This window comes from Bufo bufo, chromosome 4, assembly GCF_905171765.1.
Source record: "Bufo bufo chromosome 4, aBufBuf1.1, whole genome shotgun sequence".
Taxonomy (NCBI): Eukaryota; Metazoa; Chordata; class Amphibia; order Anura; family Bufonidae; genus Bufo; species Bufo bufo.
In genome coordinates this window covers 374,539,236-374,555,482 of record NC_053392.1, presented here as the reverse complement: position 1 = coordinate 374,555,482, position 16,247 = coordinate 374,539,236, and the positions used below count along the sequence as shown (strand labels likewise).

Sequence of the window (16,247 nt, the reverse complement as noted above, 5' to 3'; positions counted from 1 at the left end):
GAGTCTATATGGGGTGATCACCCCCCTGTCATTGATCACCCCCCTGTAAGGCTTCATTCAGATGGCTGTATGTGTTTTGCGGATCCGAACCATGTATCCGTGGATCCGTAGAAAACATACGGACGTCTGAATGGAGCCTTACAGGGGGGTGATCAATGACAGGGGGGTGATCAGGGAGTCTATATGGGGTGATCACCCCCCTGTCATTGATCACCCCCCTGTAAGGCTCCATTCAGACGTCCGTATGTGTTTTGCGGATCCGATCCATGGATCCGTGGATCCGCAAAACACATACGGACCTCTGAATGGAGTCAGCCTTACAAGGGGGTGATCAATGACAGGGGGGTGATCAGGGAGTCTATATGGGGTGATCACCCCCCTGTAAGGCTCCATTTAGACGTCTGTATGTGTTTTGCGGATCCGATCCATGTATCCGTGGATCCGTAAAAAACATACGGACGTCTGAATGGAGCCTTACAGGGGGGTGATCAATGACAGGGGGGTGATCAATGACAGGGGGGTGATCAGGGAGTCTATATGGGGTGATCACCCCCCTGTCATTGATCACTCCCCTGTAAGGCTCCATTCAGACGTCCGTAGGTGTTTTGCGGATCCGATCCATGGATCCGTGGATCCGCAAAACACATACGGACGTCTGAATGGAGCCTTACAGGGGGGTGATCAATGACAGGGGGGTTATCAGGGAGTCTATATGGGGTTATCACCCCCCTGTCATTGATCACCCCCCTGTAAGGCTCCATTCAGACGTCCGTATGTGTTTTGCGGATCCGATCCATGTATCCGTGGATCCGTAAAAAACATACGGACGTCTGAATGGAGCCTTACAGGGGGGTGATCAATGACAGGGGGGTGATCAATGACAGGGGGGTGATCAGGGAGTCTATATGGGGTGATCAGGGGTTAATAAGTGGTTAATAAGTGACGGGGGGGTGTAGTGTAGTGTGGTGCCTGGTGCTACTTATTAAAGAGCTGCCTGTGTCCTCTGGTGGTCGATCCAAGCAAAAGGGACCACCAGAGGACCAGGTAGCAGGTATATTAGACGCTGTTATCAAAACAGCGTCTAATATACCTGTTAGGGGTCAAAAAAATCGCATCTACAGCCTGCCAGCGAACGATCGCCACTGGCAGGCTGTAGATCCACTCGCTTACCTTCCGATCCTGTGAACGCGCGCGCCTGTGTGCGCGCGTTCACAGGAAATCTCACGAGAGGACGCGTATATGCGTCCACCCAGAATAGCAGGGTCGCCGCCAGGACGCAATCCTACGTACGGCGGTCCGGAGGCAGTTAAATGCAGTAAAAACAAAATGCAGAAATAAATGACTCTTTAAATGTTACAGAGTCCGTGTATTACAAACTGTCCGTTGTCTTTTATTCCTGAATACGAAAATGTCACTTTATACCAAAACCTATGTGCAATGATAAGTAATAAGGAAAGCCCTGTCCTTATTCTGAAGAGCAGGAACAAATGTCTGTCTTAAAGGAGACGTGTCTTTTCATGATGATACGATGCTCTGCGCTGACTTGCGATGCTCTGTGATAACTTGCAATGCTCTGTGATAACTTGTGATGCTTTGTGCAGACTTGCGATGCGCTGGCTTGGATATGCTGTTGTAGGCGTTGAGCCTAGTGGCGTGAAACTAGCTGGCTGCAGTACATGGCCTCTTCGTGGATAGCGGTGCAGGCACTCTAGCTCTGGACTTTGGCCTCTCACTATGTATCTCTTTCTCTCTAGGGATCGCAGGAGGGTTGGCGCTCTTTCGCGGACTATTTTGCCTTTGCCGTTCTGCCACTTTAAGAGTCGGCTCCGCTGAGGTGTCTTTGCTTGCTCACTCAGGGATCAGTTGCTGAGAAGCGGTATATGCTGGCGCTTTGCTGCTCTAATGTGCTCTTTTCTGTGCAAGTTGAGGAGCGCTATTGCTTCGCCCTCTGAGGCTAATAGTTCCACTGTGGCAGGCGCAGCACTATCAAGTGCCTTTTCCGCTGTGGCATTAGAAGAATTCTGATATCTCTGACTTTTTAGTCTAACCAGACTGTCTATTACTCTGTAATTCCTCTAGCGCCGTTCTATGGAAACAGTAGGTTTAAAGAGCACACCAAATGCTTGAAACAACTTGTTTATTAACTTCAACTTTTCTTCATACATAACACTGCCGCCTCCGCAGCAGACGGTCCATGTACATAACACGTGTTGAAAAGATATCTCAAAATGGCGGTATGCATAAGATGGTCGTTCAACTGTTCAATCTTGTGATTCAACAGAAAATGGTGGATATATTTCTCTCTTCAGTATCTTTACTCTCACTTTAAGTTATTTAAGCACTTTATTATCTCTCTGAGAAGTATATCTGAGGTCTAACTAATAGTTCTACTTACTGAATTTGGTGGCAATTTGCAGTATGCAGTTAGCAGCAACTATTTGCAGATTAGTTGAGTATAATCTGGTATGTTTGTATGCAATTTGGATTGCAACATGGAATTTGAATGATACAATTGTTTGCAAGTTATTTGTGGTTTGCAATTGGTGGAACTATTTTGGCCTCTCTGCTTCCATGAAACACCGCTCTTAGTGGAGTGAATGTCTGTTCAGCTTCTCTCTCTGGTGAATAATGATTCCAGCAGCCCCTGCTAGTGAATTTCCCACACAAGCTGTGTGTGAGGCTGGCTGTAATTTGTTAAAACTCCTGGGCTGTGTGAGGCTTCCTAGGATTAGTCAAGACTCCTTCCCAGCAACAACAGTTTAACCCTATGCTTTCTGTTGTTTCTGCGGTGTCATTGAGCTTACCTCACATCCATATAATGAATCTTAAAGGCATATTATCTTTTCTGCTTCTGTGAACACTAATATATACAGTACAGACCAAAAGTTTGGACACACCTTCTCATTCAAAGAGTTTTCTTTATTTTCATGACTATGAAAATTGTAGATTCACACTGAAGGCATCAAAACTATGAATTAACACATGTGGAATTATATACATAACAAACAAGTGTGAAACAACTGAAAATATGTCATATTCTAGGTTCTTCAAAGTAGCCACCTTTTGCTTTGATTTCTGCTTTGCACACACTTGTCATTCTCTTGATGAGCTTCAAGAGGTAGTCCCCTGAAATGGTCTTCCAACAGTCTTGAAGGAGTTCCCAGAGATGCTTAGCACTTGTTGGCCCTTTTGCCTTCACCACATCCCAAAGATGCTCTATTGGGTTGAGATCTGGTGACTGTGGGGGCCATTTTAGTACAGTGAACTCATTGTCATGTTCAAGAAACCAATTTGAAATGATTTGAGCTTTGTGACATGGTGCATTATCCTGCTGGAAGTAGCCATCAGAGGATGGGTACATGGTGGTCATGAAGGAATGGACATGGTCAGATACAATGCTCAGGTAGCCCGTGGCATTTAAACGATGCCCAATTGGCACTAAGGGGCCTAAAGTGTGCCCAGAAAACATCCCCCACACCATTACACCACCACCACCAGCCTGCACAGTGGTAACAAGGCATGATGGATACATGTTCTCATTCTGTTTACGCCAAATTCGGACTCTACCATTTGAATGTCTCAACAGAAATCGAGACTCATCAGACCAGGCAACATTGTTACAGTCTTCAACAGTCCAATTTTGGTGAGCTCGTGCAAATTGTAGTGGAGATGAGTGGTATCCGGTGGGGTCTTCTGCTGTTGTAGCCCATCCGCCTCAAGGTTGTGCGTGTTGTGGCTTCACAAATGCTTTGCTGCATACCTCCGTTCTAACGAGTGGTTATTACAGTCAACATTGCTCTTCTATCAGCTTGAATCAGTCGGCCCATTCTCCTCTGACCTCTAGCATCCACAAGGCATTTTTGCCCACAGGACTGCCGCATACTGGATGTTTTTCCCTTTTCACACCATTCTTTGTAAACCCTAGAAATGGTTGTGCATGAAAATGCCAGTAACTGAGCAGATTGTGAAATACTCAGACCGGCCCGTCTGGCACCAACAAACATGCCACGCTCAAAATTGCTTAAATCACCTTGCTTTCCCATTCTGACATTCAGTTTGGAGTTCAGGAGATTGTCTTGACCAGGACCACACCCCTAAATGCATTGAAGCAACTGCCATGTGATTGGTTGACTAGATAATTGCATTAATGAGAAATAGAACAGGTGTTCCTAATAATTCTTTAGGTGAGTGTATATATAACAGTTATATGACATCCAAAACACAACACACAGACATAGGAACTGTATTAAGGTTATTGGCAGGTCTAGCTGTATAAACACACAAGCTATATTAGCAACCTAGGACAGGTCTTAGCTGGCCAGCTACAATGACATCTGTCCAATACCCTCTGTGTGTCAGGGCCAGATATAGGAAAAATATAAGTGAAAACTAGTATATTTTTTTTTTATCATTTTCAATACTTTTTCTATAGAGTGTGTCTGCAGTGACTTGTGACAACTATCCAATACCTTCTGTGTTTTGTACAAAAAAAGAGCAAGGATTTAACAAGGTAAAAAAATCTCATTTTATTAATTATAAATCACATGGACATTACAGGTGAGACTCAAAAGGGACAGAACATGGAGACTGGGCCACAAAAGGGCTCTGTAATGTGGAGAATCACAATGGGGGATAATGTGACCATATACAGCAGGTAACAGACAATTAACAGAAGCTGTGAATATTGGAGTAGTTGCGGGTGCAATTGCTGTCCCCTAGTGTTGAACAACTACCTAGCTCTTATTCACAGCGTCCCAGCAATGGATGTTGTAGGGTATAATTGGACGGTGCAATACTAGTCATAAAGATGGCATATAACAATAACTGTAAATCACTAGTCCCACCCTAATACAGATACCATGTTACCTACCCATGTTGCTGCTGAAAAATGGTGACACAGTTCCCCCACTGCTTCGACCTCAACACGTGTTTCGCCACGTAGGCTTCGTCAGGAGGTACAAACACACTAAGACAGATTTGGGCATATAAAGGCTAAAGAGGAGGGATTAATTATCACTAACCATGATCATCTGTACCAAGGGTATTCATGTTGTGAGACAGCCTCCTTCAGTGCTTCCTGGTCATTAAAATGCAACCTGATTCCAGCACTTCCGGGTGGCAATCACACAGCACATATGTCAGCCAATAACATAATCGCTACCTGGTCACATGGTCCTGATGTCATGGGCATGTGACCATCTCCCAGGTCCTTCAACCATAGTTAAAAATACTCCCAGGTCCTGTATACAGCTAAAGCTAATTATCTATAGCTCAAAACACCTCTCAATTATCTTCATATCAGCTCATAGATCAATTTATAAAATACAAATATAATCACAGGATCATCTCATAGAAGAATATATATTTTTGCACTACCATGGTTAAGTTATAGAGAGAAGGAGTCATATGATTGCTATCTGGTCACATGATCCTGACGTCATGGACATGTGACCATCTCCCAGGTCCTTCAGCCATAGCTGATATGCTCCCAGGTCCTAAATACAACTACTATAAGCAACCACCAATCGGACTATAGCTAATTATCTATACCTCAACACATCCCTCAACTATCTTCATATCAGCTCATAGATCAATTTATAAAATACAGAATACAAATATAATCTCAAGATCTCATGGAAAAATATATATTTACATTACCATAATTAAGTTATGGGAAGGGGGAGGGGGAGGGAGGGAGGGCATCCTCTCATCCATTCATACAGGGAAGGCACAAATCCATATCACAGAATAAATGCATCATCTTTACATTTCACCAAAACCTCCTGCAGAGGAATAAAGTGCGTGTGTGCTAAGATACCTTTTATAATCAGTGATGTTTCAGGTCTATAATAATTGTCAAATATATAAAGAGTGCATTACATGGTGAGCGAGTCCAACCCCCAATAGCTGGCTGCAGGGCGACTGATCCCAGGTTAAACCTAGGTATCAGCCGCGCCGCAACCGCCAGTGGTGGGTCAGATCCGCCCCCACTATAAATAAATGAGGCATATGTCCAAATCTATTCAATACCTTCTGTGTGTCAGGGCCAGAGATAGGAAAAATACAAGTGAAAACTATTTTCCTTTTTCCAAACTTTTATGTACTTTTTCCATATACTGTGCTTGCTGTGAACTGTGGCATCCATGCCACATCTCGTGTGTCAAGAGTGCATATAACATTTAATATGAAGAAGGCAAGCAGTAAGGGACGGGGAAGTGGCCTTGATGCTGATGGTTCACACAGAGGCCATGGCCCTGGGCTCGTTGAAACTGTGCCTGCTGCTAGAGCACAAGAAAAACAAACATCCACGATACCTAGCTTCATGTCCCAGATTGCAGGGCGTCGCGGGACAAAACTGTTGAAGTCAGACCAGTGCAACCAGGTGGTCAGTTGGATTGCAGCAGATAATGCTTCCAGTCGGTTAAGCACCACCCTGTCTTCCACCAAGTCCAGTCTCAGTAGCCAGGAGTCTGGTCAACAGAATCCTCACCCTGATCCTCCTTCCTCCCACCATGGATAGTCTGGCCAAACAAGTGATCCCAGACTCGGATATTCCGAGGAGCTCTTTTCATCGCCATTTCTTGATTTGGCACTCTCGCCAAGCACGCTTGAAGAGGGACATGAGATCTTGTGCCCTAATTCCCAACTTCTTGAGCATCCACAGTCACAAGAACATGATGGTGGGGAACGAAAATTAGTGTTTAATGAGGTAGATGATGATGAGACACAGTTGCCAATGAGTCAACAGCAATTACTGTCTCAAGAGGTTGATGAAGACGATGAGACACAGTTGTCAATTACTGAGGTTGTGTTTAGGTCAACAAATCAAGAGGATGATCAGAGTGAGGAAGTGGAAGAGGAGGTGGTGGAAGATGAGGTCACTGACCCAACCTGGGAAGGTGGAAAGCCGAGCGAGGAAAGCAGTACAGAGGGGAAAGGATCTGCAGCACCACAATAGGCTGCAAGAGGCAGTGGTGTGCCAAAAGGGAGAGGGCGGGCCACACCAAACAGGCCCGCAACTGTTCTAAGGAGCACCCCCTTGCGTAAATCTCCCTTGCCAAGGGGTAGGTGTTCCGCAGTATGGCGCTTTTTTGAGGAAAGTGCGGAAGACAAAAGAATAGTAGTTTGCAATCTGTGTCACACCAAAATGAGCCGGGGCGTAAACACTAGCAACCTCACCAAGACCAGCATGATCCGCCACATGGCATCTAAGCACCGTAATAAGTGGGACGAACGCCTGGGTCCACAATCTGTGTCTGCGGGTCACACCACTGCCTCCTCTTCCCCTATGGTACATGCTGGCCAATCGCCTGTCGAAGGCGCAGGCGAGGATGCCTCCCGCCCTGCACCTGGACCATCGCAAGCACCATCAGCGACCACATCCCCTTCCCTGTCCCAGCGTAGCATCCAAATGTTATTACCCCAGGCATTTGAACACAAGTGCAAATACCCAGCCACAGGCCATAACACTAAATGCGCACCTTTCAAAATTACTGGCCCTGGAAATGTTGCCATTTAGGCTTTTGGACACTGAGGCCTTCCGCAGCCTGATGTCGGCGGCCGTCCCGCGGTACTCTGTCCCCACTATTTTTCAAGGTGTGCCATGCCCGCCTTACACCAACATGTGTCCCGAAATGTCACACGTGCCCTGACCAACGCAGTTACTGGGAAGGTCCACTTAACCATAAACACATGGAAAAGTGCATTTGGCCAGGGACGCTACATTACCCTGACGGCAAACTGGGTGAACATTGTGGAGGCCGGGAGCGAGTTGTACCCTGGGATGGTACAGGAGCTACCGACGCCGAGGATTGCGGGTACTAATTCCATTAGGGCTCCAACCCCCACTTCTTCTCATCCGCCTCCTCCTCCACTTCTACCTCCAAATTATCCGCGTGCAGCACCAGTCAGCCATCAGCCGGTAGCTGGAAGCAGTGTAGCACTGCAGTGGGGAAGTGTCAACAGGCCGTGCTGAAGCTGATATGCTTAGGGGACAAACAGCACACTGCCGCAGAGCTATAGCAGGGGATAGGAGACCAGACTGAGCTGTGGCTCTCTCCACTCAACCTACAACCAGGCATAGCTATGTGCGATAATGGCCGTAACTTGGTGGCAGCTTTGGAGCTCGGCAAGCTCACACACATCCCATGCCTAGCCCATATCTTAAACTTAGTGGTTCAGCGGTTTCTCAAAACTTACCCCGATTTGCCTGAGCTACCGGTCTGTCAATGCTACAGCAGCGCTTTAACTTGCCAGCTCACCGGCTGTTGTGCAAAGTGAGCACGTGCTGGAACTCCATGTTCCACATGTTGGCCAGGGTTTGTGAGCAGTAAAGGGCAGTAGTGGAATACCAGCTGCAACATGGTCGTTGCCTTTCCAGTCAGCTTCCGCTAATCAGAAGCGAGTAGTGGGCATGGATGTCTGACCTCTGACGTTTTAAGAAACTTTGAGGAATCAACACAGATGGTGAGCGGCGATAATGCTATTATCAGCGTAACCATCCCACTTCTTTGTCTACTCAAAAGCTCGCTGCTCACAATTAAGGAAGACGCTTTGCATGTGGAAGAGGTGGAAATGGGGGAAGAAGACACTACCCGGGTCAGCTCACCTGCAGGCCCTTGCATATATTGTTTTACAGGGTCAGCTCACCTGCAGGCCCTCGCATATAATTTTTTACAGGGTCAGCTTACCTGCAGACACTCGCATATAATGTTTTACAGGGTCATCTCACCTGCAGGCCCTTGCATATATTGTTTTACAGGGTCAGCTCACCTGCAGGCCCTCGCATATAATGTTTTACAGGGTCAGCTCACAGGCAGGCCCTCGCATATATTGTTTCACAGGGTCAGCTCACCTGCAGGCCCTCACCTATAATCTTTTACAGGGTCAGCTGATCTTCTGATGACAACAGCGAAGTCTTGCCTGTTGGTACTCTGGCACACATGGCTGACTTCATGTTAGACTGCCTTTCCTATGACCCGCGCGTTATACGCATATTAGACAACACGAATTACTGGTTGTTCACCCTTCTCGACCCCCGCTACAAAGAGAACTTCTCATCTCTCAATCCTCTGGAGGAGAGGACAAGCAAAATGGTGCTATACCAGAAGGCCCTTGTTGAAAAATTGCTCCAAAGTTGATAGGGCAGACATCCAAATGGATCGTCGCTGTAACGGGGACGTGCGATCGCCTAGAATTTATGTAGAGTCAACAAAGAGGCAGCAGGCCCTTACCTACAAGTCCAGTCTCAGTAGCGCCCTTACCTACAAGTTCAGTCTCAGTAGCCAAGAGTCTGGTCAACACAATCCTCACCATGATGGCACACTGGGTGAACATTGTGGAGGCCGGGAGCAAGTCGGCTGCTGGCACCAGACTTGCCCTCCAATAGATCCTCGTTAACGGAAAGTGTACTCATTTCAATAACAGGGCCTCTTGTTATTAATCGTCACTACCTCCCCGAGTCGGGAGTGGGTAATTGGCATGCGCCTGCTGCCTTCCTTGGACGCTTGTGCTTTAGCAACTTGACCTACCCTCTCTGGGTGGTTATTAAATAATATGTGATATAATATTAATTGATATTTAATATAAAGTATGTATTACATTACACACCATTTATAGTAATACACTTGGCAATGGGAGATCTGTATGGGAACGTCAAGAACTATATTTGACAGAGGTGGGACGAATCCAAATATTTTTCAAATCCGAATAGGTTCTTGAATATATCAAATCTTTCGAATCTCGAATCCTAGGAATCCTGTACATAAGAATTGTGTGAACGGTGTAAGAAACAAAGTGATCTGTGGATGACACACTATTATGGGGGATCTGTGGATGACACGGTTATGGGGGATCTGTGGATGGCGCTGTTATGGGAGGGATCTGTGGATGACACTGTTTTGGGGGATCTGTGGATGACACTGTTTTGGGGGATCTGTGGATGACACTGTTTTGGGGGATCTGTGGATGACACTGTTTTGGGGGATCTGTGGATGACACTGTTTTGGGGGATCTGTGGATGACACTGTTTTGGGGGATCTGTGGATGACACTGTTTTGGGGGATCTGTGGATGACACTGTTTTGGGGGATCTGTGGATGACACTGTTTTGGGGGATCTGTGGATGACACTGTTTTGGGGGATCTGTGGATGACACTGTTTTGGGGGATCTGTGGATGACCCTGTTTTGGGGGATCTGTGGATGACACTGTTTTGGGGGATCTGTGGATGACACTGTTTTGGGGGATCTGTGGATGACCCTGTTTTGGGGGATCTGTGGATGACCCTGTTTTGGGGGATCTGTGGATGACACTGTTTTGGGGGATCTGTGGATGACCCTGTTTTGGGGGATCTGTGGATGACACTGTTTTGGGGGATCTGTGGATGACACTGTTTTGGGGGATCTGTGGATGACACTGTTTTGGGGGATCTGTGGATGACACTGTTATGGGGGATTTGAGGGATTTGTGGATTCGACGGATTTGTCGTCCCACCTCTAATATTTGAAGTCTACCATATATGACAATGTATAAGCCCATATTATTAGTAAAGACACGCCTGTATCTATGCTATAAAAGACGGACAGAGACAGACAAGGGGTGGTCTTCTTACACTCACTCTCAAGTCTGTTGGGGGTTGTTATTGCTGGCTAGAGATGAAGACACATGAAGTCTTGAGAAGAGGATTCCTGACCTTCAACAATGATACTTCAAGGACTTTCAACACTGACTCATGGACAATAGATTAAGACTTTTCCTAAACAAATTCTGTAAGTAATTAACTCATATGAAGACTGAAAATAAATCGCATTATTCATTTTTTATATAACTCTTGTTGAATCATGGTGATGAGTCCTCCAGGTGTTCTTTACTCCAAATAAACATACACAAGATTTGGAGAGGATTACCAAATCAGGTTGATATATTTTTCATACATAAATATTTTACATTTGGATTCATATTACAGTGGTTCACAAAAAAAGACAACAGCCAATCAGATTTCAGCCATTGACCTCGCTTGAATGTGGTAGCCGTTTCTCAGGCTCATTCTCCCGCATCAAACCCTGATTCCCCGTTACCCGTGATCATCATGGTAGGCGCAGAAAAGAATATTGAAAGTTGATAGAGCAGACATCCAAATGGATCGTCGCCGTCACAGGGACATGCAATCGCCCAGAGGTTAATTAGAGCCACCAATGCTGCAGCAGGCCTTCGCCCCCTAATGTTGTAGATGCTCAGATCAGCAGGCCCTTGCTCCAAATGTTTGAGGGTCACCAGCAGGCCATCAATCATAATTTTTCAAGGGTGTGTATAATGCCCTCCTTTATGTGTAACAAAGGGTGTTTTGGAGTGCCGGTTCCTTGTAATTTTTGGCAGCCCTTTCACTTGCATAGGCTTTATGAGTGTAGGAGTCCCACTACCTTAACTATTCTACCACAATGTGAATGAGGCCCACCATTATGTGATATACAGGTTGTATTGGAGTGCCTCTTCCTTTTTTTGGGCAGCACTTGCACTTTATATACAAGTAAATATACAGGAAAGAATGTTTCTTAACAATTTTTCCTCTAATTTAAAAGTGGCGTACGACTCGGACAACATGATTCCCAGCAGCGACCTGGGAGTCCAAGATGCATCGAGACATCCTCCCCATGCTGTTACTGAACCATTTCTGTGGTATTTCCATCAATTTCTGACCTTTTCCTATGAACCAGGCACCCTCCCCTCTTCAGAGCAGGGGTTGCCTAGTTTAATTCTCGGGTTGTCCCATTGACTTCCATCATACTCGGGTGCTCGGTAGAGCACCCGAGCATTCCGATGTATTCGGCTAGAGCACCCGAGCGGTTTGATCAACACTACTGATTATGTTAGGTACTTTATTGCTGCTCTCGTTTTGTTGCCTTAAAGGAAATCTTGAGAGTAACAAAAGTTGATCAATATAAACAATGAAACATGCATACAGTACCTCAAAATTAGTAGTCAACAAACAGGGTTCTTGACCCTACAGATCTCATCAGAAAAAACTAGCCTGCCAGCCATATTCGCTGGCTTAGAGGACTCAATATATTTCATAAGCGTATGAAATATGATCTCAATGACTCCAGGGAGTTCACACCAACAGGATCTCATATTATATAAAATAAATGATTTGCAAACCAAACTGGGAGGCGTAACTAAGATGGTTACCCCTGCACCCCAGGAGGCCATTCCTGAGATTTTTACCCCTCTTCATCAGGGGGGCCATGACTGAGAGGTTTACCTCACCACAACAGGTGGTCATAACTGATGATGGGTACCCTTCTACCTCACATTTTATTCTAATGGATTACATGCATAGCAGACAACACAAATTGTGAAGAAACAAAATGAATACATACGTATATGAACTCTGGAATAGTTAGGATCTAGTCTGCAGGTGATGAGGCAATGTGTACCCTATCTGGGCCTGAGATATCACCTTAGAGGTGAATTGAACAATGTGAGCAATGTATGTTAAGTGTATGGGCTCAACCAGATGCAGCCCCCATGGAAGTAATGTACTGTATAAGGGCTTGAGCTCTCACTATACATAAACTAGTGTCCCTAGGACTGATTCACACCTGTTAATCCTGCACCTACCTCTATTCCTAAAACTTAACCTTTATTGTTATACTTTTTAGAATGCTAATTTCTAGCCACACATTTAAAATTCCAGTACATCCCAGCCATTCGTATATGTCTGTTTCCTATTAGGGATCTCCTAACTAAATATACTGGTCCAGGACAGTTCACACTGGTGCCTTTCTGGCTGCGCGCTGCCAGTAGTAATCTAGGCACTGTGTTACTTCCTGTTATACTGGCTGCATCGATGTGCTGTATTAAAACTAAAGCTCCTCACTGCCCCCCGACATGTTTCGCTGATGACCGGCGTCTTCAGGGGTTAGGGCAGAGTGTGAGTGTATTTCCTTCCGGCCGGCTTTATGACCTTAGTTGATGACGTCATCTCTGTGAGCGGCACTGTGGAGTAATCGGTGACGTTTCCAGGGGTGCCTCCCCCTAGTGCTTCCGCACTCTTCTGATTGGCTTGGAGCCAATGACGTCAGAGGGTGGTACCACGCATGTCTGTGGACTTTGCCATTTCTAGCTCCGTCCATCTTACTGCGCATGTCAGCCAACTTAGTCCCCATCCACTTCTATTTCCTAGTTCTGCGCTTCACTCAGCTGAGCTCTCACTATACACTTTATACTCCCATGGACTATTACAGGTTATTACTGGAATATCCCATCACATAATGTGTTATAGTCTGTAATGCATGATGCTCCTTCATACGTAATAACGAATCAGGGAAGTAAGAAGCCGACCATCTAGATATGGACAAGTAATGTTCTCCAGTCACCAGCTACACAGTTTAATAAGAAATGTCAAATCCAGGTCCAACATTTGTTTGATACACTGCTAGCTGCATGTTACCGCAGGGTCTGTATACAATATGCTGATCAGTAACCACAAAGATACAATAGATAACACAGACATAGTAGTGGTTTAGTACATTAAAGGGGTTGTCCTCAAAAAGATAATGATGACTTATCCTCAGGATAGATCATCATTATCACATTAGAGGATTTCCAAGTCCCGGCACCCCCGCTGATCAGCTGTTTCATGATGCCGCTGCACTTTCCGTAGCTCTGGTTAGCGATGCAGGCTTCCGGTACCTTTCCAAGGATAGTGCATTACATCTTATAGTGGCAGTGCCTGGTATTATAGTTCAGCCAGTTGGTGTCACAGCCAGTTCTGTGAGAAGTTCTGGAAGACGTTCTTCTCTACCTCTTGTATGACGTTCTTTGCTTTGGTTTCACTTTGTCATCTCCTTTCCTTCTGCCAAGTGTCACTTATTTAGACTAATCGTCTTCCTTTATATTCCCTCCCATACCTATCAGAGTAATGGGGAAGGGATACGCCTCCCCCTCCCCTGCCCCGCAGCACATCCATCTGTATCGCTGTCCTGAGGACGGCGATACAGATGACTATGGGGATGAGCGCTTCCACAATGAAAGCGCTCCTCTCCCTATGACCTGCCGCCGCCCCCCACTTGTGAGCAGGGCCGTGCTGCCTGGAGTGATTGCCTCACTTTGCCTAATTGGCGGTACGGCCCTGCTGGCGCCCCCTAAAATTTTCCGCCTCCCCCCCTCACGCTACGCCACTGCCTGCGCGATTCAGAGCAGGGCAAGGGAGAGCATTGGAGCATGAGATGCTCATCTCAGAGGGGCTGCCTGGGTAAAGAAGGGGAAATATCTGGGTTCATCTCTTATCCCAGACAACTCCTTTAAGACAAAAAATTTGCTTTGTCCTTAACAAGTTAATAGAATTGGTGCTCAGTTCTGGGCATAATAAAAACACATGCTGATAATTTTTTTTCATTATACAAACTACACAAAGTGGCACACAAATGTAATGGGGAAAATCTACCAGTTCTCTCTTTAAAGGGTTTCTACCACCAGAATTACTGTTATGTAGCTGACTGATATAGCGATGCGCTAATGTCAGCACTACATAACAGTGTGTTTTTTACCTTTGTCCCTGCAGCCGTTACGCTAAAATACACACTTTTAAAATATGCTAATGAGCCTCTAGGTGCTATGTGGGCGTAGATTCAGCACCTAGAGGCTCCGTCTACTCACCCTTTATCCCGCCCAGGTCCTCCGTTCTGCCCGCCCCGCTCCTCTTTGATTGATGTCCAAGTTCCATGCATCGGTGAGGAAATCCCGCGCCTGCGCCGTTCACTTCTGTATTCGCCGCAGGCGCAGTGGGTGAAGGCCGCGCTCCTGGTGCGGCGCAGGCGTGGGATTTCCTCACCGATGCATGGAACTTGGACATCAATCAAAGAGGAGCGGGGCGGGCAGAACGGAGGACCTGGGCGGGATAAAGGGTGAGTAGACAGAGCCTCTAGGTGCTGAATCTACGTCCACATAGCACCTAGAGGCTCATTAGCATATTTTATAAGTGTGTATTTTAGCGTAACGGCTGCAGGGACAAAGGTAAAAAACACACTGTTATGTAGTGCTGACATTAGCGCATCGCTGATGTCAGTCAGCTACATAACAGTAATTCTGATGGTAGAAACCCTTTAACGGAGAAAATTCACTAAAGATTAGGGTACACATACATGTTGGGTTGTGTAATCTTAGATTACCTTTCACCTGGTTTGTCACTTGATGATTGTTGAGTAATGCAGTTTATGTTGTGTAATGTTTCCCGATTATGTGTGCACGCTATTTACCATACAGATAAAAGGTCTAAGATAAGCATGGTGAGCATTTATAGATTTGTAGTCTGTCTTTCAGCTGTACCAATACCTCCACCATGGTTACTGCACGCTTTCTGCTTTCCATTTTACTCTGGGCTTCAAGCTGCCAAGCTTTGGAAAAGTTCATTGGTGCAATCTATGAACATGCCGTCATACTGCCAGATGAGATGCCAAAACCTGTCTCAACACAGGAAGCCCTGCAATTAATGAATAAAAATATGGACATTCTTGAAGAAGCAGTGAAGACAGCAGCAGGCCAGGTACTGTGACTTGTAGCACTCTTTAAGTATAGAGTAAAGACTATTGCTTTAGCAGTCAATAAGAATGTGTTATAAGAGTTGAGACCCAATGTTGACTGATATATGACATTGCTACTAGACTTGAGCGAATTGAGTAGAAGGCGATTCATTGAAAAACTTTATAGCATTAAAATGTATTGGCTCTGTGGAGAAACTTCATCTCGCCTGAAGTCTCGCGAGACTTTGGTGAATTACTACGGTATTCCTATCTGCGTATTTAAAAACATTTTAAATTAGGAATCCAAAGTGGGCTTTGATACTGACTGGTACCTTAGTACCAAAGCCTACTTCAGATTACTATTTTAAAATGTTTTTAAATACGCAGATAGGAATACCATAGTAAGTCTCACGAGACTTCAGGCGAGATGAAGTTTGACTCTAGGGAGCCAATACATTTTAATGCTGTACTGAAACAGCATTAACACCAAAGTTTTTGAACGAATTAACTTCGCATGTGTAAAATCCGAAGTTCCATTTACTCCAGCTTAATTGAAACATGTCTGCTTTGAAATTAAGGACTCCACTTAGGAAACTCCCACCAAAAAATACTAATAAGAAAATGCGCATTGTCTTCTGATTTTTAGCAGTACAGCTGCGCCATATTTGCTGTTGGGGCTTGGCAGCATAAGGGCTGATTCACACAACTGTGCTCAGTCCAGGAAACAC

General features: G+C 45.5%; 1 protein-coding gene across 2 annotated transcripts in view; it reads left to right on the top strand.

Moving 5' to 3' along the window:
* The window catches only part of VNN1 (vanin 1), a 125,101-nt gene that overhangs the window by 50,737 nt on the left and 58,117 nt on the right, over positions 1-16,247 (top strand). Inside the window, exon 2 of one of the 2 annotated variants that reach the window (XM_040429154.1) lies at positions 15,320-15,542. In XM_040429154.1, coding sequence (XP_040285088.1) covers positions 15,339-15,542 — 204 coding nt within the window. In that variant the 5' untranslated portion in view covers positions 15,320-15,338. Of the gene's footprint in view, positions 1-15,307; positions 15,543-16,247 lie in introns of both variants that reach the window. The other variant, XM_040429155.1, reaches the window with a different exon arrangement.